This window comes from Pseudorasbora parva, chromosome 9 (genome assembly GCF_024679245.1).
Source record: "Pseudorasbora parva isolate DD20220531a chromosome 9, ASM2467924v1, whole genome shotgun sequence".
Taxonomy (NCBI): domain Eukaryota; kingdom Metazoa; phylum Chordata; class Actinopteri; order Cypriniformes; family Gobionidae; genus Pseudorasbora; species Pseudorasbora parva.
The window spans coordinates 10,992,468-11,015,984 of record NC_090180.1 but is presented as its reverse complement, the minus strand read 5'-3'; the positions used below and the strand labels follow the sequence as shown (position 1 = coordinate 11,015,984).

At 35.9% G+C, this 23,517-nt stretch overlaps 2 protein-coding genes across 2 annotated transcripts; one reads left to right on the top strand and one right to left on the bottom strand.

Moving 5' to 3' along the window:
- Positions 1-1,512: 1,512 nt before the first annotated feature.
- On the bottom strand, positions 1,513-16,488 carry hs2st1a (heparan sulfate 2-O-sulfotransferase 1a). Its single transcript, XM_067453873.1, has 7 exons — positions 16,093-16,488; positions 5,599-5,831; positions 5,207-5,292; positions 4,567-4,705; positions 2,449-2,546; positions 2,206-2,363; positions 1,513-2,123 (listed from the first exon to the last, which is right to left on the bottom strand). The coding sequence occupies exons 1-7, from the start codon at positions 16,214-16,216 to the stop codon at positions 1,897-1,899; spliced, it is 1,065 nt and encodes a 354-aa protein (XP_067309974.1). The 5' UTR covers positions 16,217-16,488; the 3' UTR covers positions 1,513-1,896.
- A 381-nt stretch (positions 16,489-16,869) lies between these two features.
- selenof (selenoprotein F) lies at positions 16,870-20,820 on the top strand. Its single transcript, XM_067453872.1, has 5 exons — positions 16,870-16,998; positions 18,692-18,859; positions 19,151-19,214; positions 19,434-19,483; positions 20,146-20,820. Exons 1-5 carry the CDS (start codon positions 16,951-16,953, stop codon positions 20,275-20,277), a joined length of 462 nt encoding a protein of 153 aa, XP_067309973.1. The 5' UTR covers positions 16,870-16,950; the 3' UTR covers positions 20,278-20,820.
- Positions 20,821-23,517: the final 2,697 nt, after the last annotated feature.

Here is a 23,517-nt window from a genome sequence, read left to right as displayed (position 1 = left end):
AATTTTCTCATATAATGAATGCATATGATTCCCCTCCATATATTTTATCTCCTTTGTTGTTTAATAGAGAGAAACAGACTGTGCCATTTTAACAAAATTATATTAATAAGGGAATAACAGAGAAGAAGAAAAATCTAAACAAATCAAGCTCTTTTTATTATGGCTGACATATCCAAAATCATTCAGTTTTCAAATCTACCTCAGCACTGTCAGCAGAAAAGAGCAAAGCTTATGGAGTCTCATTTATTTAAAAAAAAAAAAAAAAAAAAACACAAAAAACAAATAACTAAGCAAATACAGGCTCACATGGTGGCACTGTGAAAGAAAGAGGCTATTCTAGTGTTTCATATACAGTACAGATTGGTTGTGATTCTCTAAAAACATTCAAAAGAACCTGTAAAACCTCAATATATATATATATTTTTTTTAAAGTAGCAAGTAATAATGTGTCACAAAGACCATATTACTCATTTTTTTGTCTTGGAGATTTTAGGGGCAAATGTGCAATCCAGCACCCATTTCATGCACAGATGTGTAGTTAGTAAATATAATGTATATAGAAAAACTGAAATTGTATAATGTACTCAGGAGACAAATTTCCATTTTCAAAAAGACATCAGTTCAACTCTTGTAGTACCATTAACAAGTCAAACTATTTCATGATGGTTGCCTGTTTCCACATTGATGTTGATAATGGCAATCTATGCACCTGTACCAACATTTCACCTTTTTACATGCCGAGATGTCAAGTCATATTTACACTGGCTGTAATAACAGCTCTCTGTCATAGGAAAAAAGGCACAGTCTCAATACATCAGTCCCAGGTTGTTTCAATGAACACATTTAAAGCCTGTGATATCTAAATCATAAAGCAGAAATCTAATGGTATGTAGCCACGGGAGGCTTGATAAGTCAACATTATGTAAAAATCAACATGAAAATTCAATCAAAAATATATATAAAATCAAATTTAAAGAAACTAAATTGCTGCTTACCAAGAACCAGCACGGTGCGATGATCCACATGCAGATACAGTCATATTTGCTTTTGTTTTTTCTTTATCCTCCCACATTTACCTTTTTGGTCCAACTGTAGGCTAACTGTAATGACCAGTATTTACACATATTAGATAAAAATATATTTTCTGAAATTGCTGAAAAGCTGCAGGGGTGAACCCCAGGAAGAAGGTTCTGATTTAAAAATGGCAAAAAGCAATTGTAGATACATTTTAAACAACAACATTCTGGTATATCAAAAGATAAGATATGTTAACAACATAAAATACATACATTCACATCACATCTGTGTATTTCCCATACATTCCAAAAACAGTATTTTAAAAGTCCAAGAGAGAGTTCTCATTTTACTATACTGAAAAAATATGATTCTTTTCCTACCTTGATAAAGAATTTCAAGAATGTTTAGTAGTCATCTTTACTCTTTTTACACTTTAGAATAAGATGTAAAAAGTCTCAAAACAGCATCAATCAGTCAAAAATTAAAAAACCCAAATCAAAACAATAAACACTAATGTATTAAATAAAGATCAAAGAAAGAAATGTGACAGCACCTGTTTAAAACCCATTTGGCAGAAAGGCGGTGGTTGTCTTGAATAATGACATGAACAAGATCTCAGTCACTTTTGAGAGCTCATTTGAGAGCTCATTTGAGAGCTTTTAATCCTCCTTTGAAATGATATGTATTGGGGGGGGGGGGGGGTGTAATGCTCATGACAGCTGTTTGGCCCAAAGACTCTTGCCAGTGGCGCATACTAGTTTCAGCTGCTTAAAATGTACATATCCAAATGGAGAAGATCCAGGCAGAATGCGCGTTTCAATATAATGTGTCCTCCTCCAGTGTTTCCGACCACAGCAAACAGCGTTTTGGAGTCGAGTCTCAGGTAGTCTTTGGGTAGATTTTCTCGTAGAAAAAGTTCTGTGCTAGTAGGTACAGCTCTCCATCTTTTTCTCTCACTGCATGAGCCCGAACGTACTGGAACTGCTCTAGTGCAAACTCATAAAACTCATTCTCCATTTTCCAGATGTCTGACTGCTGCAGTCTGGCTATAGACTCTTTAGTGGGTGGCTTCTTCTCACTCGTTTTCCTTAGGTGCGATTTTTTCCCTTTAGAAGGAGACAAATAAAAGTTGATCATTTTCACTTTAATGTTTTAAATATTCAGTTAAGAACTTACATTGCATCATACCTGTCCGATAGAGCTCTGTGGCCCCCTTAAAAAAGCGAGGAAGTGCTGCCTCCAACATCATAACAAAGTCTTCCAACTCCTCTGTCACCCCAACTAACATATATTCATTCACTAGGTTGTATTTGGCTTGCTCCAAAGCCCATTTGCTGCCAATGTTCCTGTGAAAAAATTATTAAGAAAATGTAACAAGAGTCCTAAAAGTGGAACACCCGAAATACGCATAATGACACTGAAACTGCCTACCAGCACTCAGAGTAATGACCACAGAAGAAGGGAATCTGAAGCCACAGTTTCTCTGGAGCACAGTCAGATCCTGCAGCAGCTACACACTCATCAAAAGTCTGAAACACACACAGATCTTACAGTTTACGAATAGACTTCAAAAAGGAATGTTTTGCCTCAAATATTTGATAAGACTAAGTTGAGCTTAATTGACAGCTCTGACACAAGTGCTAATGAGCACTACACCGGTCTAGTCCCACGGAGGAGCTCCAGAAAATAAAAGGAGGAATGATGACGTGCAAGACGAGAGAGAAACAGAGGCCTGTTCCATAAAGTGCACAAAGAAAATTGGGGTTTACATGTCCAAAACCTGACTTGAATTAACCTAACAAATTAGTTGGAGCTAAAGCGGTTACATAAAGGAAAATTTAATACACAAGCCCATTAATTTGACTCAGGTTCAAGGAGCCAAGATCATTTGATGTGCACGCTATTCTTAAGCAGCCTTAAAGTTCGCTCATGGATCAAATCAATCCCCCATGGCAAACAGTATATATACATAATAATTATACACAGCACACAAGTATTATGTAAACACTCATTTTGGATGAGATTAATCGCAAGTAATCAATTGCTCAGCACATCTGCCTCAGACACATAAAAAAGAGTGGGGTTAGCGCATGCTGAGGCACACAGTGCGCAGAAGTCGCCAACTTTCTGCAAAGTTAATTGCTACAGACCTCCAAACTTCCTGTGGCCTTCAGATTAGCTCAAGAACAGTGCATAGAGAGATTCATGAAATGGGTCTTCATGGCTGAGCAGCTGCATTCAAGCCCTATATCTCCAAGTGCAATGCAAATCATTGGATGCAGTGAAGTAAAGCAGTAATGAATTACATTTCTCTGTCTGGCAATCCTATGGACAAGTATGGGTTTGGTGGTTGCCAGGAGAACGGTACTTGCTTGACTACATTGTGCCAAGTGTAAAGTTTGGTTGAGGGATGATTATGGTGTGGGGCATTTTTCAGGGGTTGGGCTTGACCCCTTAGTTCCAGAGAAAGAAACTCCTAATGCTTCATCATACCAAAATATTTTGGACAATTTCATGCTCCCAGCTTTGTGGTAACAGTTTGGGGATGACTCCTTCCTGTTCCAACATGACTGCGCACCAGTGCACAAAGCAAGGTCCATAAAGACAAGGATGACTGAGTTTGGTGTGGAGGAACTTGACTGGCGTGAACAGGCCTCCTCGTCCAACAAGAATAATGGTCAAAAATTCCCATAAACACAACCCCAAACGTTGTGGAAACCCTTTCCAGAAGAGTTGAAGTTGTTATAGCTATAAAGGGTGGGCCAACTCCATATCAAGCCCTATGGATTAAGAGATATATAAATTATATATATATATATATATATATATATATATATATATATATATATATATATATATATATATATATATATATATATATATATATATATATATATATAAATAATTTATGTTGTGTTTATGTTGGGACTTTATGTTGTGTTTTATTATGTTTATATACGGCAGTCAGCCTTGAGGGGCTGCCGCTATACTTTCGTCCTTTCATTTTTTGTTTGTTGATTTTTGGGATTCAAGTTTGTTTTGAACATTCGTCAGTTCCCACCCCATTCATCCCTAAACAATGTTATAAAAAAAAAAAAAAAAGTGGCAAAAATCATGGTTTCAGTAATGCACTTAATAATAAAAAATAAACTTAATAAAATAAAAATTAAATTAAAAAAGTATAATAATTTATAACTTTAGATTTTAAGTTGTATTTATAATTCCTATATAATAAGTATATAAATATTAATAATTTCATATTTTCTAATATTATTAACACCACCACAACTTTTGTCACAAATGCAATTATTTATAATTAAAATAATCTATAATTGTATAATTCAATATTTTAAATTGTATTTATAAATATTATATAATATATATATTTTATATAATACATTTAAAATTTTATTTTTAAATGTATTTATTAACAATAATTATATGTATTAATAATATTCCTATTATTTTATAATATTTTTTACTAACACCATAACTTCAGAATAACACAAACAGAATAATAAATAGACAAAAATAGACAAAACACCAGACCTTTTTGTCTCCTTGCTTTCTGCGTCGTAGGCCAGGTCTGTAGTCATCACCAAAGCGCAAGAAATAGTAGTAAGACACCAGACGCTCAATGGGGTCCCGGATAACATTTATGTAAACAGGCTTTTTCTTCACTCCAAATCTGATGAAGCGATGGGAAAGGAACTGTCAAGTTCTGTATTGCATGTATCATTCCTTGTAAATACCTACTGGTACAGTAGGATTAGCAGATGTTTTTGGCATTAAGACATGATTCATATTTACTTTATGCATGTAGGAGCATATAGGCACGTGCAATTCATAAGCTCTGTAAGATATAGGGACCCAGAAAAACTGGAAACTAACAATGTGATCGTTTTGTTCAAAGCTAGAAGCTTGCTGCAATTCTTTTTAAAGCCACCAGGAGTCAGCAGGATAATTTTTTTATTTTATTTTTTATTTGTTTCTGCACTTTGGTTGTTGGGAATGTAAAAAATCTTCCTTTAAATCAAAGTGCCTATGAGTGTTGGCATCCCTATTCAGTGATGTTGGCACAGAATGAAAGACCTGAAACCACTCCAAAGAGTATTTTTCATCCAAATACATTGACCACAACAGACTGAGAGAATTTGCACAAGGAATGACTAGAGCAAATAATACACACTTGGTGAAATCCAGGAAGGAAACATGTCCATGGTAGAACGCAGGCTTCATCTCCTTCCATAACGTCACATTCTTAACAAACCGTACCTGAAACACCAATAAAGAAATAAATCACTTAAGAATTTGCTCTGAAAAAAAAGTAGTAGTCAACCTTCTTAGAGATTCATGATAGTAATGTACCCATTTCAAGTCCCCTCAAACCTCAGGATATCAAAGACATCATACCATTCCATCTGCTGTATTGCTCTATTAAGGAAATGCTCTGTGTCATTTTGAAGCTGTTTGGAGCATTCCAGTAAACATTTGGATTCTTCCAGCATTATAATCTGTTGTTTGGGTGGCTGTGAGCGGGATGCACTAACAGTGAATGGGCCCAAATGATATAAAACTGACCTGATCCTGAAGGGACATGACAGGATTGTTTTTGGTGGTATTGATGTGCAGCACATGGTAGTGGTTCTTGTTGCAAAGGTCATAGGCGATGTTGGTGAAGGAGGTACTGGCTGTTTTGGGCACTCGGTTGTAGATGACCACCAAATCGTCCTCCTCTACCACGGCATCCTTCGCCCCCTCTTGAATGTGCCGTTGCTCAATCTCTCGTACCTCGTGTATAGCTATGGCTCGCTCTGCAAAGGAGGGGGAGAGATGTTCAAAATAATGCAATAAGTCTTCAAGATATAGATTTTTTTTTTTTTTTTGCATAATTAATTTCAATAACTTTCCAGCAAAATATTTCATATAGCAGATTCATACAGGAATGCTCCAAATACTGTATGTTGAGGGAACTATTATAAATATTCTTATATATTTATGTATTATCCAAAATAACTTTCTCCAATATATATAAACATTACACATTTATGTTTTATATATATATAAAAAAAAAAAATCTTATGCTCATCAAGGCTGCATTTATTTTATCTAAAAAACATAAATATTGAGAAATATTATTACAAATTAAAATAATTAAATCTATTTAAATAGAAATATTATGTAACATTATAAATGGATTTACTGTCACCTTTGATCAATTTATTTTAATTTCTCTTTTTAAATCTTACCACAAATGTTTAAATGGTATCATTGTTTAAAAAAATGTTTTAAGAAAAAATGGTTTACAGCACTGATAATAATAAGAACCAAGAATGTTGTTGCTTACCAATCATATTATAATGATTTCTGAAGGATCGTGTGACACTGAAGAGTAAAGACTGAAGTAATGATGCTGAAAATTTCACTAGAATAAATACAATTTTAAAATATTTTATATTTTAAACTCTCTCTCTCATATATATATATATATATATATATATATATATATATATATATATATATATATATATATATATATATATATATATATATATATATATATATATATATATATACACACACACACACCTAAAGGATTATTAGGAACACCATTATAATACTGTGTTTGACACCTTCAGAACTGCCTTAATTCTACGTGGCATTGATTCAACAAGGTGCTGAAAGCATTCTTTAGAAATGTTGGCCAATATTGATAGGAGAGCATCTTACAGTTGATGGAGATTTGTGGGATGCACATCAAGGGCACGAAGCTCCCGTTCCACCACATCCTTAAAGATGCTCTATTGGGTTGAGATCTGGTGACTGTGGGGGCACTGTGTGTCACCGTACAGTAAACTCATTGTCATGTTCAAGAAACAAATTTGAAATGGTTCAAGCTTTGTGACATAGTACACTATACTGCTGGATAGTGTGCTATATATATATACACAGATTTCATTAATGTCGGAAAGAGAGCCAGCCCTTAAATTCTGAATTTTGGCAGTGAAAAACAGTGAATTTGTAAACAAAATGAAGAGGTTGAAACAGAAATGGTCATATGGCCTTGTAATACTGTGAGGTCTTAAAAATGAAAATTTGACAGTGTACACAATGTGGTGACAGTAGTGTGTGAATGTGAGCTGGAGACCAGCAGCTGCTACTGTGAGGTGATGATGTCAAGCCAACCACAGCACTTTCCCACTCCGCTCCGACTGCTCTCGAGTCAAAGAACCCAGTCTCTAAACATCACATGTGGACAACTGGGATCGCCCATGACAGCAACTGTTGATATGCCACCCCAAGACCACAGAGAGTATCTTGTAACTCAAGCATTTTCAAATGCATTTTAAAAATTGTGTGAGAAAAAACAAACTCCTGAAAACAAAGACCTAGAGAATTAGAAGTTTACCTCTGACCTAAACAACATGTTTTTGTATGTGATGAGCTGTAATGAAAAATGTTTTACTCTGAGCTAAATGAGGAGTCAAGGTTCTTTAAGCATTTATGGGTAGACTTACATGTTGCAGACTGTTTCACCATCTCATTACGGGTGCAATACCCAGACTAATGTAATAATATAATTCCAAGTTAATGAGAAAAACACCCTGAACCATTGCCTATTTCCTACATGATGGACAACAAACTGCTGCTTTATGCTGAGTGAAAGCCCTCATTTAAAAAACAGACAGGCGGCAACAAGGCCCTCAGGCTGACTGTGTGTAACTGATGCTTGAATGTGTTGTGACAAAATGCAAATCTTGCTATAGCCACATGTTGACCTTCCCATGTATACATTAATAGTCATACAGAAGCCATAGGTCTTGGACCATAAGGTTTCCTTCCTATGGTGTGGGGCAATGCAGTATATGACATACGTGTACCTATGAGCTATCCTGACTTGAATATACGTGTATGGAAATGTACTGAGGAGGGAGGATGCTGCCAAACTGTATAAAGAGATAGCAATTTCTGTTGTGACCTCAGAGTACGCTAGGTGTGCCCTTGTGGTTGCATGAACCATGCCCTCTTTCCTGCAAGAAATCTTTATTAAATATTCTTTATTAACCATATTGAGCAAGACTTTGTCTCTTATTCAGTAAGCAATTGTTTTGCCATAATAAATGACTGCAGATATTCACTTCTATTGGCCTTCACACACCGTGTTCTCTGATAAGCACATCTTCAAGTACAATGACTTATTAAATCTTACGGTTTTCTTGTACCCTGAAAACATTACATACAAATGTTTTTTTAAGCAATTGACATACACACTTTCCTTTCAAAACAGTAAAGCATGAAACAAAAACTAAAATGTCTAGTCAAATAATAATAATCATTTTTTTTTAAAACTAGGCCAATGATAGCTTTTTTTTGGTCCAGATCTATCATGTTATTCAAAAAAAAAAAAAAAAAAATACAATTCTTGGATTCTTGATGTCTTGAATACATCTCTATGAATATATCTTCTAAATGACAGATATTATATTGGGACATAATTGTTTGTGAAAAAAAGTATTACTTTTTAACTGAATCATTAAAATATAAACACTTGTCAACAGTTAAAACAAAAATCTGTAAAACTTTATTTTAGTGTCCTTGTTACATGTACTTACCATAGTAATAACAGTTAATTTTATGTTTAATTACATGCAACTAACCCTCAACCAAACCCCAGTCCTACCCTAACCCTATAGTAAATACATGTAGTTATAATACATTTATTATTAATCAGTAACTTAAATAATTACACTGTAACAATGACATCTTAAAAGTGTAATATAAAATGTGTACGTAACAAACTACAAAAAAAAAGATAGTTTGTCATTCACAATTATACATTTAGACAATACAAAGATATAAAACAAAATACATTATGTAAAATGACAGTGCATAAAAAATGTTAATGGTAAAGGTGAGCGTCTGGTTCCAGTAAAGGCCAAAAATAATAAGATGAGCGAATGAAATTTAATATCTACAAGTGTCAAGCTTCTCAGGAGGAGAGGAGGATTTATTGCAGTCAGCTGCCAAACCTGACGAGTTACACTCTGACTGATGTCTTTTCAATGATTCAAATCAGGTTACAGTCTTTCCTTAGATAGATATAAATAAATCCAGTCAGATTTCCCTGATGGAGGTCACTGTGGGGTCATTTTTATGTTCAACATGAAGAAAGTGACATTCTCATGCCACAACAACATTTACAGCATTGGCAGAGTGAAGGCTGAGTGAGCGGTGCTTTTGCACTTGGCTCGATTGACTGCAAACGGAGTTCGATTGCTCCCCCTTCCCCACTGGATTGTCTTCACAATAAATGATTTGGGTCTGAACTGTGGTATGCTTGCTTCATCAAAGCAGCAGCTGTTTACCACTGTTGCATGGCGATGACGCAGGAGAAGGAATCAAAATGCATAGCATCGCTCGCATTTACTTTTATATTTTGGGTTTTGAACCTTTGGATTTGTTTTTAAACCGTTAACACATAATGGCACTTGCGTCCATCTACAAAAGTGCTAGAGTGAAAGCACCCTGAAGTAAGACCTGAAGCATGTCATGTGTACAAACAGACCATACAAATCAAGTAAAGAAATGCAGGCAGCTGTACGCCTCTGGTATTAAAGGGAGCTTTGAAGTTTTAATAAATGGTTAGTAAAGAATTAAGTGTATAATCTGCCCCAGGTTATGTACCATCTGGTTACACAGTGTGAGATTTGCTCTGCATAAGTAAAATTAGCATGCATAAAGTGTAAGCACGTTCAGTTTGTTTGTTTGATCATTGAAATGATCATCACATATAGACTAAACTGTTTTAATTTGTCTTTGAGTTGATTTACAATTTGCATTTTACAATTTACAACTTGGAACCCTGATAAAACTATTTACTACTGTACAATAATGTTCAATATTGGGGGGAAACCAATATTTTTCAATTTGAAAGAAATTCATACTTTTCTTCAGAAAGATGAATTAAATGTATCAAAAGTGACAATACACACATTTATAATAATACAAAAATATATCATGGTTTCCACAAAAATTTCAGCACAACTTTTCAACATTAGTAATAATAATAATAAATGTTTCTTGAGCATCAAATCAGCATATAATAATGATTTCTGAAGGATCATGTGACACTGAAGACTGGAGTAATGATGCTGAAAATGCAGCTTTGCCATCACAGGAATGAATTACATTATAACATGCAGTCACACCCAAATGTATTCAGACACCTTAAAGATTTTCTCACATGATCACAGTTAATTCGCAATAGTTTCAAAAATGGTAATAAAATATGACAAGAACTCTGTGTCAGAACAAATCCATCTTGCTAATGTCAGATAACTTTTATTGAAAGGTATGTAAAGGATTACAATCAACCAATCAGCTGTCAGCTATTAAATTTAAGTGCACTGTAGAGTAGTGCAGGTAATGACGTCCCTATAGGCCAAATGTGGAATCGAGTTTAGTACCCAAACTCAGTGAAAAAAGTTGTCGGAAGCTTAATGATGATGACGTTGAAATAGCGGGACCGTGGTGTAGTCCGTTTATAGCCCACCTTTAGCTTTTTACTTCTGGCGGCTACATTTAGGTATCAAAGTTCCTGAAATTTGCATTTAAAAACGTGTATGTAAACTTTTGTTTCAGTTTTTCTGGAGGGAACCGAACCAGTGTTACGCTAACCACTGGTTGACCTACAAAGTGACATCACACCTGCTCTATTATCTAATATACTACTCTATTAGATAATAACAATTCAGGTCAACCAATTAACAAGCAATAGTTAATTTTGTTCAGTCTGTGGTGTAAAAGGTTGCATTAGCATTTAAAGAAACACACGGTCAGGTCAAAGTTTCGGAATAATTTTGGTCCCAAATTATCACTAATTTTACTGGTCACTGAATGAAAGTTTACTTTATTTAGCTATCCTCACTTACATAAATGCCCTGCACATACACTATATATATATATATATATATATATATATATATATATATATATATATATATATATATATATATATATATATATATATATATAGTGTCTGCTGAATAATTTCTGGTTTGATTGTATATTCAAATAGAAAACTATTGAAATGATAAAAAATTTACAATTGTAATAATATTTCACATTATTACTGTTTTACTTAATTTTTTGATGACCTTGATCAGCATAAGAAAGAGACTTCTTTCAAAAAAAATCTTACTGACTACAAACTTTTGAACGACAATTTTATTAAGTACATTTATATTAAGGATAAAGTTTGTCATCCGCTGGCTCTGAAAACTTTTGAACAATTAACAGTGCTTTCAAAGTCTTAAAGCTTCATAAACACATGGCTATTTTGGATCTACAAATGTACAATAGTCAGTGCATTGGTGCCAAGCCATAACACATGGGCTTATGATCTTTCATAGCCTCATCAGGGCTAAAAACAGTACCGTGTGTTTAAAGGGAATCCCAGAACTTCCATTAGCAAATGGGACAAACTACCATCAGGTTAGATATCAAATAACTTTTCCGATGCTGATGAACCGTGAAAGTTTATGTCAGTTGCCTTCATTAGAGCAAAATGGAAAGATAATAAATCAACATTTCAAACTGATGTGATACTTCAGAAAACACTCCTGAAATATTGTCATAATTAATAAAACGGTTTACAATAGATATGTACTAAAGACCGCATTTGTTCACAGTCAAACAGGATGACAGTTCCAAAAACATCATCAAAATACAGTGCTAAGACTGACAGCGCTCTCCAGGTTAAACCAGATGGAAAACCTTCCTCTCGCCTTTCTGCCTGTTAACACGTCTCTCATATTCCTCTGCAGTTGTGCAACTATTCATAGATTTAGTTGATGTAACTCAGCGTAGATAGTGGGAACTAGCTTACCTAAACAACAGCTTGGCAATTTTTAGTGGAAAGAACGTTGCTTATTCAAACAAACAAAGCCTTATAATAACTGTACAGATATATCTGTGTGAAGGTGCTGTGAAACAGAGATGATGCAGAAGTGATGTGTTACAGTCAAACTGGTGTAGTATTCAGAATAGCCTGTACAGGACATGAAATAGCCCATATCCGATCGCTCTATAAGCATGTGGGTTTGACAGGTCCTACTAGTTAGACATGTGACCTGTGTTTGAAACAGCAAAATACAAAAGCCCTGCTGATGTAGGGCTGTCAAAATTACTCAAAAATGACGTTTGAAAATTCCCATCTAAAACAAACACGAATATTCGAACTATTCGAATATCTGGGTGCGCATTTTGTCAATGACGCGCATTACGTCATTAACAGGACAAATTAATACAAAGAGACATAACTACTTGTATAGTTTGTCTATTTAAGTTTATACATATTTGACAACATATTACTTACACAAAAACAAGTAGATTGTTATTATAAATTATATAATTATTATATATAAATTAACTAATGGCCAAGACCGCAGAGCGCAGACCTCTCTCTCACCCTCGCGCTCTCTGCGGATAACGGTTTAAATGAACAAACTTTGAGTGCTGAACAAGAGTTTTGTGCAAGCAATTTAAGGTCGCAAGACTCGCGACTCTTGTCCCAAATATAGCAGGCTTCATTCAGTGATTGAAACAAATATTAATAATATTAATTTAAGTTTTACAGCATATTGAACGCTCCGAGCGAGCTGTGTTAAACATGAAACTTTTCCTGGACACAAAACAGCAAATAATCAAAACAGTGGAAGCAGTGCATTTATCTTTTATTCATGCAATATCTCTTCAGTCAGTACAGTAGCCTACATTTTAGTGTTTCTGTTTAACGTTAAATAAAATGAGGCATGGTATGCTAACTGTATCTTACATAGCTTGCATATAACTTTATCTCGCGGCTCAACAATTTTACCTCCTACCGACCAAAATCCAACGTACTTCCAGGCCTTTTAGATTATGGAGTTAAAATCTCTTTCTCTGCTGCGGTCGAGTTGGGCTCTGCACTTTCTGCCATCTTCCCTGCAAGACGCGTCCACTTTCAGCAGTGACAGTGTGACTCCAGAGACCTGTCCCTGAACCCTCATGCGGGTGCTCACTCGCAAAGCAGACAGCCTACGCCTCTACTACCGCGGCGGGGGATTTTTTTCAGTTTTTTTTTTTTAATTCGAATATTAATTTTCACTTTCGAAATTCGTTTTTTAAAAACTATTCGAATATATATTCGAATTTAGAATATTCGTTGACAGCCCTATGCTGATGTGTGTACTAACCTTGTTCTTTTCAATTTATTATGGGGGGTCCTAATGCCATTTCATGCATTCTGGCTTATTTACACTGTTAAAGAGTTGGATTCTCATGCTAAACATGTTAATTTTAAAATAAAAACGAGTTGGACGTATGATTGAGTCTTTCAGCGCCAAATACAACCCTTCAGGATTCTAACACGTTTCGGAAAGTTTTTTCCGAGTATGGCCCTGTATGACGTCATAAAGGGCGGAACTCCTTATATGAGCACTTCTCCAGAATGAGTGAATGTGTACAGCGACAAGAGCGAGAGAAAGAGCATTCCATCAACAAGCTTTGATCAGTTATGGTAGCCGTCGGCCGAGCTGTCATTTTGTTTTTAGACCACAGAATCCACCATGTGTTTTTGGTTGTGAGGGAACGATAATCTTGTTCAGCTAACCAAATAACACAGCGTTAAGGATGTTTTTTTTAGAGCAGCATCGGTTCTGTAAGTGAGTTTGTTCGCAGTCATGAGTTGAAACCGCAGGCAATGAGTAAAGCTGCATTACATGTCTTATTTTTTGTTAAGTGCATGTAATGTAAACCACACTAATGTATAGTGAATGGAAAGTTATCCAGGGATAATGCCATGATGAATTGTGTATTGTATGTGCGTGTGCTTGTGACTTTTTAACCCGCCCACTGCACGCCTTCACAAGTTTTCCTAGTTTCGGAAAGAATCGAGGTGCTGTAAAAGCAGACTGTCTTTTATAAATAAAACTAAAGACTGTTCGGAAATATGAAGGATGCAATACTACTCTATAGGTATGTCTTTCCTCAAGATTAACATGAGACTGAAAACCTTTTAACTTCACAACACAAACAGAATTGCAAAAGGGTTAAGAATACCAGGCTGAATGTATTCTTAACTTCCATAGATAATTCTGTACATCATCAGATATTTATAAATACATTTATAATTGAAAAAAATGATAAATGTTAGTTTTTTCCCCTGTTTCATTTATATAGCACTTTTCTAGGCACTCAAAGAAGGGGGACTACATATAGAAGGGGGAATCTCCTCAACCACCACCAATGCTAAATCCTAAAGATCCTAGTTCCATATTTCACCTGCTTCATCAGCTCACTCAGATTTTGTGAGGTTTTTTTTTTTTTTTTTGAGGTAACTATATTCTTCTTATTAGCGCTAAGGTCTATATTTTCTGTGATACTGCCATGGTATTCAAGTTATGTCACATACACTACCACTCAAAATGTTGAGGTTGTTAAGAGTTTTTAAAAGTATATGCTTACTAAGGCTGCATTTATTTAAAGAGCAAAATTCTGAAATATTATTACAATATAAAATAACAGTTTTTTTTAATTGAATATGTAATTTAATCCAATTATACTAAAGTTAAATTTTTAGCATTATTACGCCAGTCTTCAGTGTCACAGAAATCATTCTAATATGCTGATTTGATGCTAGAGATACATTTATTTTTATCCTCCTAAGTTTTTTTGAATTTAGTATTTTTTTCCATGTCATTACATTGTTTAGCATAAGAAACAAACGGGGAAAACATTTTGAAATAAATAAAAAAAAAAGTAAAAAAAAAATTGTTTTCATATGCTATGCTAAGTCCTCATAAGTGGACACCAGGACTCGAAACAACATGTATAGGCAAAAACAATGGGATTTAGTTTTCATCCACCAATCAATTTGTAGGTTTCAGGATTTTTTTAACCAAATTTTTTTAATGATGATTCTCAACTATGTTATGAAAGATATAACGGAATGAATGTACCATTTTACTTTAGGCTATATTTGGGTAAAACATATATGGGTTCTCGTTCAATACAATGTAAAATTTGTTCTTGGAGCAACATTTAATGAAAAAATAAGTGTAATAATGAGAGTAATAGTTGGCAACATTTTCATGATAATATCTCATATTAAAGTGTAATGTCTTTCCTTATTCACTTGTTTTGTCTCCTAAAAAACCCGATACACATACTATAAATGTTGAAAATAGTTGTGCTGTACATTTTATGAATCATTTGTAAAGTTTTTTTGTGTTTGTTTGTTTGTTTTTTTACTGTCAGTTTTGATTAATTAGAAAAATCTTACTGACCAAATATTTGAAAGGTACTATAAGGTAATGTTTTAGGTAATTCCACTTGTTAATAACGACTGATAAAGGCTGTAAATAAGGACACTAAAGTGCTATTGGAGTTAATGTGTTTATGGTGATTTTGTCAAAACTGTAAGATTTTCTGACTGTTGCGACAAGATGGTAAAAATAATTTTGAAAGCACCATGTAGTCTCAAGTCATTCAAGACTGAAGTGATTTTTGTCAATTTGTCAATATTTATGATAATTAGTAATGACAAACAATGTTGACCCATATTGAGTGAAAGGAAAAAGTAACACAGAAACCCTAGCAGGAGAACACTGCCAAACATGTTGAATAGATGAATCCAAATGTTGCTTTTATGTGCTTATTTGAGTAGCAGCAGCCCTCCCTGCTTTGCTCCAGTCCTACCAGTTCTGACTGATGCAGTAGTTTTGTAGCGCAAGTCAAGATACATGCTTCATACTGACGTAAGAAAATATCCATTGCACAACTAGGGGAGTCAAAATTGATATTGGATCTTGCTTGAATGAAAATGCAGCTGCTGACTGTGACTTGATGGACCATGTAGTCCAAACATACACAATGCCCATTACCTCCCTCAAAACAGTAATGAGGACACACATCACATTTAATATAAATAAATATGCTTAATGACAATGTATACAAATTGGAACAATAAGACAGATTATGCTGTTTTTTTTAGTCTATAAATCATTTCAAAATATTGAATGGAAAGACTCTTACCCAGCTTCCCCCGCGACTCCTCAAGCTTCTGAATTTGGTTTTCCAAAAAGATCATCGTAATGGCGAAAGCCAGCAAAGCCAGGAGCTGAAACTTCGGCGGCATCTTTAACCTTAAAAGCCCCATCAAAAAATCCAGCACAGGGAGCACATACCGTGACAGAGAACTTTATGACACAGTTCTATGGATGCAACGAGCAGTGCTGTTATTTTATGATCCCCATAATCAGCCCTCGAATATAAACACAGCGAACTACACTACAATGGAGGCTTACTAAACAAACGAAAATGTTACGCTTAAAATATTTTATACTTTGTTGTATAAATCAGAACAGCTCACACTCTCTTGTACTTGAGTAGCAGCTGTAGTGTACGTTCAGTTGTTGTTAAATCCTGGGAAGTATGGGCACGTTGTGTCAGTGCGCATGCGCATTCACCGATTTGACGTCAGTCGGTCAGCTGTCGCTCTGTGACTGGAGAATCTCACTTCACTCTTCCACAATCACTGTTAAGACAACACGCCGTATTAACCTATATTATAATGGTACATTTGCATATTTCCGACCATGTATACATGCATATATTTACACGTAATATTGTCATATTTACTGCAACACAATTAAGCAAAATCTCACCTTTAAAAAAATCCCACTTCATGTTTTGGTCCCAAAAGATGTGTATGATTATTTTCTTCTTGGTCATTCTTATTCCTCAATAGAAACGTAACAATTATTATTATTAAACTGACATTCCTTCAAATAGTTATTTTTTTCTGCTAAGACTTTTATTAATAAAGTCGGTGTAGCGGATGTGTTTGACGTACTTCCTGCTGAACTTGAAGCAAGAGGAAGAGAAACACTCATGGCGGGGGAAGTGTACCTTCTTTGGTTACTGCCGTTATTACAAACGGTAGGTGAATAAAACACATATGTACACTTTCATCTTTGAAAGTAGATACTTAAAAGTGAAAAGGAATCCACACGTCTTTGTAAAATCTGGATTACTTACGTTCAAGGCGATGGTTAGCCGGCTCGCTAATGTTAGCTAATGACGTGGCTCAACTGGCTGATTATGTAAATAACGTAAGGGATCTGTTCATAATATCACAGATTTAATTTCTGGACCGTGACATTGTCTAACTTAGCACCTACTGCAAAACAAACGAGTCAGTGTTTTTCGCATGATCTGCAATGATTCAAATCTAAAGCTATTAACTAACGTTAGTTATAGTGTGCCTGCAAATAATAGTGTGCCTGCAAAAAATAACGAGTACATTAACTTGTATAGCATGGCTTACGTTACTTAGCTTTTGAAATTAATATTACACTAATGTATAATATGTGTTTCTTTATGTTTACACAATTCTTCCCTCTCTTTGGGGATTTTCCGAGAGTAACGTTAGCTGGGCTGGCTGGCATTACTAACTAGGAAGCAAATTCACCAAGTGCTAACTGTTATTCCATAGAGTTATCTTGTGTGGAGAAAAATATTGTTTGAATATATTTAGAAAGAAAAAGATTATGTGGTATTGCATTTATTTCAATCACGTTCCAGGTCAAAACAATTCTTAAGTCCTTTTAAATAAAAAGTCCCAAAAGAATGTAATTCTTTGAATGGTTGTGCTTATTCTTCAATAACAACAATCTTAACAGAGATATAATTATGTATGTATTTTTGTTGTTGTTGATAACTAAGAAGCATAAACATGTCGGTCACCAGTTATAAACTACACTCTTGTTATCATAGCTGTAGCCTGAAGCTTGCAAATTCATGCACCTGTGCTTGACGCCACATTTGCCTTTTTCTTTGGCATGGCATTTGAGGGTCATTAAAATCAAAGTGAACAGCTGAGAATTTCCAACAGGTTTGCAAAGTTGACTTAAAGTTCAACTGGTGTTAGTGCTTAGAGAATAGAGTGGTGCCGGTATGACGTCACTTTGTAGGCCAACCGGCAGTTCCCATCACACTAGTTCCCTTGAGAGAAAAAAAGCCAATAGGATTTTCCCATAAGGCTTTTGGATCAAGCTCTGACTGTGATCAGAGTTAGTTTTTTGTCAATCAAGATAATTATCACAGATGAACACAACTTTAATGAATTTGAAGCCTAAATGCAGTTGCCAGAAGTTAAAGGTGGGCAATAAACGAACTACACCGCGGTCGTTCGACTTCACTGTCACTGTTTTTATCTCAAACATTTTCCCAGAAACGTTTGAGTTAGAATAGTTTATAAGAGCACAATTATGAGCATAACGATGCTGTAAAAGCAGACTGAGGTTACCTGTTTGGTGTGATGTTTAATCTCCTCGAGATTAGCGATAAATGCAGCCAATGCATGTATCCCATTAATCCCATTTAGCCAGTTTTTAGCAACCGCCGTTATCAAAACACGTAACAGCTTTAAAAAAAATCATGAGTGAGGTAATACTAATGAATTTTGTTTTAGAATAAAAACATAAAACACATACAATAAAAAATGAGTTTGAAGCGAAGGTACCGTCTGTGGTTTGGCCTACAAAGTGATGGCATACTTGAACCACTCTATTACATCTGCTTGTTTTCAATGTTAAGTATCTTAAACTATGGTCTAATTTTCCCGGCTCAGTTGGCGTCTTATGGAGCAGAGCTCTCCTCCGAGGCGTGCAGGGAGGTGGGCTTCTCCAGCAATCTCCTGTGTAGCTCCTGTGACCTCCTGGGGCAGTTCAGCCTGAACCAGTTAGACCTTCCATGCAGGCAGTGCTGCCAAGAGGAGGCTCAGCTGGAGTCTAGGAAGGTGAGTTCTGCGTCTGTGCCAAACGGCAAGGTCATTTCCAACAGTGAACTGCTGTGAGTGCTGGAGCTTTAATGATGCTTTCCTGCTGTTTTACCCCCCTAAACAATGGGAAAATGGGTGAAACCTTTTGTCACAGCACAAACATTTATTTACAACAAGCCAACGGCCATGGTTTGCTCTTATATCACTTGACAAGTCCTTATGATGTACACCCATGTTTTTGTTTCTAGTTCTGTCACCTTTTTATTTAAACTCACATTAATGTGCATTTGTCATTGATTTATTTGACAGCTCTACCCAGGAGCCATCCTTGAGGTCTGTGGATGAAAATTGGGGAGGTTCCCTCAAGTCCAAGGTAGATTTGGCCTCATATATGAGTAACTGCTACTTCATATTTCTTGTTGATGATTATACAAAAATGGCACATGTAGCTAAATAAACCATGGTACTTCAAAGGGGCCTTTTTTTGTTCTTTTGTAGCAGCTGTTACAACAATTCAGCTGTTGTTGTGTAGCACATAGTGTTTGCTTTTGCACACTTGTTACAAAGCAGTATTTTTTGTCTTTCCCTTCAGCTTTTGTCAGGAGTGACAAGCCAAAAATGTTCAGGGGTCTTCAAATCAAGGTAAGTATTTTTGTGCTAAATATTTTAGTTATTATTAATCATGGCCCTATATATTACCGTTCAAAAGGTTGGGGTAAGATTTATGAAAGACGTAAATGCTTTTATTACCACATATGATTTTCATTGATCAAAAGAGCCAGTAAATCTATATATAAAAAATGAAATGCTGTTATTTGATTCTATGCATCAAAGATTCCTGAATAAAAAAAAGATTATCGAGGTTTCCACAAAAATATTAAGCAGCACAACTGTTATCAATATTGATAATAATAAATGTTTCTTGAGCATCAAATCAGCCTATTAGAATGATGTCTGAAGGATCATGTGACGCTGAAGACTGGAGTAATGATGATGCTGAAAATGCAGATTTGCCATCACAGGAATAAATTACATTTTAAAACCTATTTAAAAAGAAATAGTAATAGTATTTCACAATATTACAGTTTACAGGATTTTTTTCAGTAAATGCAGCCCTGGTTAAAAAATGTTTTCTTCTCTCAAAAACCTATTAAAAAATCTTACAGGCCCCAAACTTTTGAACAGTACTGTGTGTGAATGTATTATTTTGTGCAAAAATAATAATATTTTTCAGAAAAAAAGAATATTACTATTATACGTTAAACACTGCTTAATTCCTGACGCCTGTTTTGCATTTCTTCCAGTATGTGAGAGGCTCGGACCCTGTACTAAAGCTGCTGGACGATAACGGGAACATTGCTGAGGAGCTCAGCATCCTCAAGTGGAACACAGACAGCGTTGAAGAATTTCTTAGTGAGAAGTTAGAACGAATTTAAAATCACAGTTTCATATGTAAAGTCAGATTTTTCACATTTTGCTTTTTTTGTTATAAATCTGAAACTGATAGAAGGACCACTATTCATTTTTGTGCTCAATAATGGACGTTAAAAACACATTTTGAATGAATTATTTTTAAGTATAAGCAGCAGCGTTTGGGTTAAGTGATCAGGACATACTGTACTTATTTTGAGCTGATGTTTCTGATACATTTTGTTTTTGAATATGCTGAGGGCTTTTTTACATCTTGTGTCCCAGTGAAAAGAGTAAAGCGTGTTGAATGTGCTGGTTTGGTAAAGCTTGTCTGACTCCCCCCTAGCTCATGCTCTTGTAGATTTGCACATTAGTGAAGGCCTGACAGTAAACCAGTCCCTGGAATGTGAGGCCTGAAGACCCCGTGTAACTCTCTTAGCGTGCTGTTATGGTGGAAATCTTCCAAGATCTACCCCAGTATGAGAAGGTGGAATCTGTTCATTGTTGAAAATTTAATTTAAACTCGATTTCATTAGTGCACACACAAATAAACCTGTTTTTCATATTAATGATTGTGTTTGACTTTTTTTTTTAATTTATTTTTAAAACATGTATGTGATATGAGTGTTCACGACAAACAACAAGATTGAATCAATTCAAGTATTTTCATTTCAGGGCATTTGGGGGAGGTGTTTGGGTATATCCAAGCGTTCTAATGTGCACTGATCAATGCCAAAATGTTAATTTACTAGCTTTTATTTCGGTGTGTGAGTTAATTAGTATAATTCTTTGGCAAACCTTCCACATATAGGGTTCTTCCCAATTCTTATTTGTGCCTACTCGTTTCCTTTCCTACCTTCCTTTCCTTCAGGATGCGAGGAAAAGACGCGAGGACGGATGAATTGAATTAAGTGAAATGATATCATCGCTCCCTTTAACGTCACTTTAAAGCGTTGTCAATTAATGGTGACTGCTCCGCTGGATTTAGTCGGGACTCTTGAACATTAGAGATAACTATTTATATTGTAAGCGTCAACCTCCACAAAATATCACATTTGTCCATATTTTAATAAATATTACCAGTTATTATTAACAACGAATTCCAGTTATTAACTGCTTTTTATTCGTTATATAGCATTAGTTTACCTATTTGTTTCTTTAATTTTCTTGTGCTTTGATAATTCTGCAACTGTCAGGTGTTGTTATTTGATAAACATTTGTGTCTTGTACATGTAAACATATTAATAATAATGAATAAACTGGCACGATGGAGGAGAATTAATGCTAGTCGATAAAACACTTCCGCAAAGGATACACCTATCCTCGCTCACGACTCCTCAGGAAGCCTCCTCTCTCCTCCATCCTCGCCTCCTCACTAGCTCCATCGGTTTCCGGGTCATAGGATGGAGGACGGAGGAGCGAGGAAACAAAGAGGGATATTGAGAAGCACCCATAGTGTTCTTGCGTCCAATGTACACATATCTTGAGCGGTAACATTTATCCTGTGATGTTTGTATTTTTACCACTAGATGTCAGCAGATATTCTGGTTATTTTTCACTTGTTGGGCGAGATGCCAACCCTTGGTGTCACAGACAAGGCTTAAAGGGGTAGTTCAACCAAAAATCAAAATTACCCCATGATTTACTCACCCTCAAGTCATCCTAGGTGTATATGACATTTTTCTTTCAGACAAATATAGAGTTATATAAAACAAATATCCTGGCTCTTCCAAGCTTTATAGGAGTGAATGGTTGTTCATGTTTTGAAGTCCGTACATGGACTGGATTTATATAGTGCTTTCAACAGACCTATGGCCGTCCAAAGCACTTTACATATTGCCTCACATTCACCCTTTCATACACTGACGGCGGTGTCAGCCATGCAAGGCGCCATCCAGCACGTCAGGAGCAGCTGGGGTTGGGTGTCCTGCTCATGGACACCTCGATACTTGAACCACCTTCTGGTTTGTAGACAACCTACAGGAACCACTGAGCCACTGCCCCCCATGCAGTCCACTGCCTATCCATCATAAAAGTAATCCACACGGCTCCGGGGGGGTTAATAAAGGCCTTCTGAAGCGAAGCAATGCGTGTGTACGAGAAATATCCACATTTAAAACTTAAAAAACTTAAATAACTAGCTTCTGGCAGATGCCCTATGCAAGTCGATTTATGGCAAAAGAATAACCTGTATGACGGAGGATGTAGGAGTATCGCACGCTTTGATGCCTCACGTGGTTTAGGGCTGAGCAACAAACTCAAACCCCTCTTATATCGAAATCCTCTGGTATTTCTCTTTCAAAATCATCGTTTTAGACTTCTAATACATGACTGGTGTTCTGTTTTGCTCTATCCTCTGCGCTTCCAAGTTTGTCAATATATCGTGTCAGGTCAGGGGTTACTCTTTCGCCATACATCAATGCACATGGCCGTCTGTCGGAAGCTAGTTAGTGTATGAAGTTGTAAATACAGATATTTTTCTCACACAAATGAATCACTTTTGATGGTCTTTATTAACCCCTCATTGACCTCCCAACAAGGGTACATGCTACCTCACATGGGTCGCTCGCGTGAGCCCTTCTGATAGGACACCCTATGGCCTCAAGGACAAATAAAGGCCCACTGAAGTGCCTTGAAACATTATTCAAAGTTCTGATGTGATTAAAGCAGCACTTGGCTACTTTTGCTCTCGGGGTCCCCCTACAGTTTGGAAAAAATAATGTCCTCAACTACTGTCGTAAGATCTGTCATCCTACAACAGGGGATGCCATCGCATGCATTTGTTGACATGACAACCCTGATAGCCCTGAACTAGTGATGCGTGGGTCGTCTCAACCCGCGGACCCCGTATGTCTATTTAATGGTCGCGGGTGCGGGTTGTAAAAATATATACAGTGGTGCGGTGCGGGCCAAATAACTTCATAAAAGTGGCGCCGCGGGTCGGTGCAGCACTAACAGTTCCCCTGAACACTGCAAGAAGAGTAAGAGTTCTTCTGGCGTCGCGTGTGAAATGTCTTCATCCCAGGTAACGTTACAGTCAGTGGCACTGGCATGTTTCAGCATGTCATATGAATATAATTTCATGGGTTTTATTTTTTTCAAACGCCAAATAATCACGATGCTCACGTTTACAAGCCAGCGTCATTATAGTAGTCTATTGGTTACCGTTTTACAGAATCTGTATGATACTTCAGTTCAATGTTTGAGTGGTAGGTAATCACCGTAACAAGCATGACAGCATCGGTCGGGCACGCCTCCTTCAGCTC

What these genes read in the sequence shown, in the direction of transcription:
- hs2st1a (XM_067453873.1), bottom strand. Translation starts at nt 16,216, where the DNA reads ATGGGGCTTTTAAGGTTAAAGATGCCGCCGAAGTTTCAGCTCCTGGCT. An exon ending in TCATGTCCCTTCAGGATCAG is followed by an intron (nt 5,293 to 5,598) that starts GTCAGTTTTATA and finishes TTGGTGTTTCAG; the next exon opens with GTACGGTTTGTTAAGAATGT. An exon ending in TCCTTCCTGGATTTCACCAA is followed by an intron (nt 4,706 to 5,206) that starts GTGTGTATTATT and finishes TCGCTTCATCAG; the next exon opens with ATTTGGAGTGAAGAAAAAGC.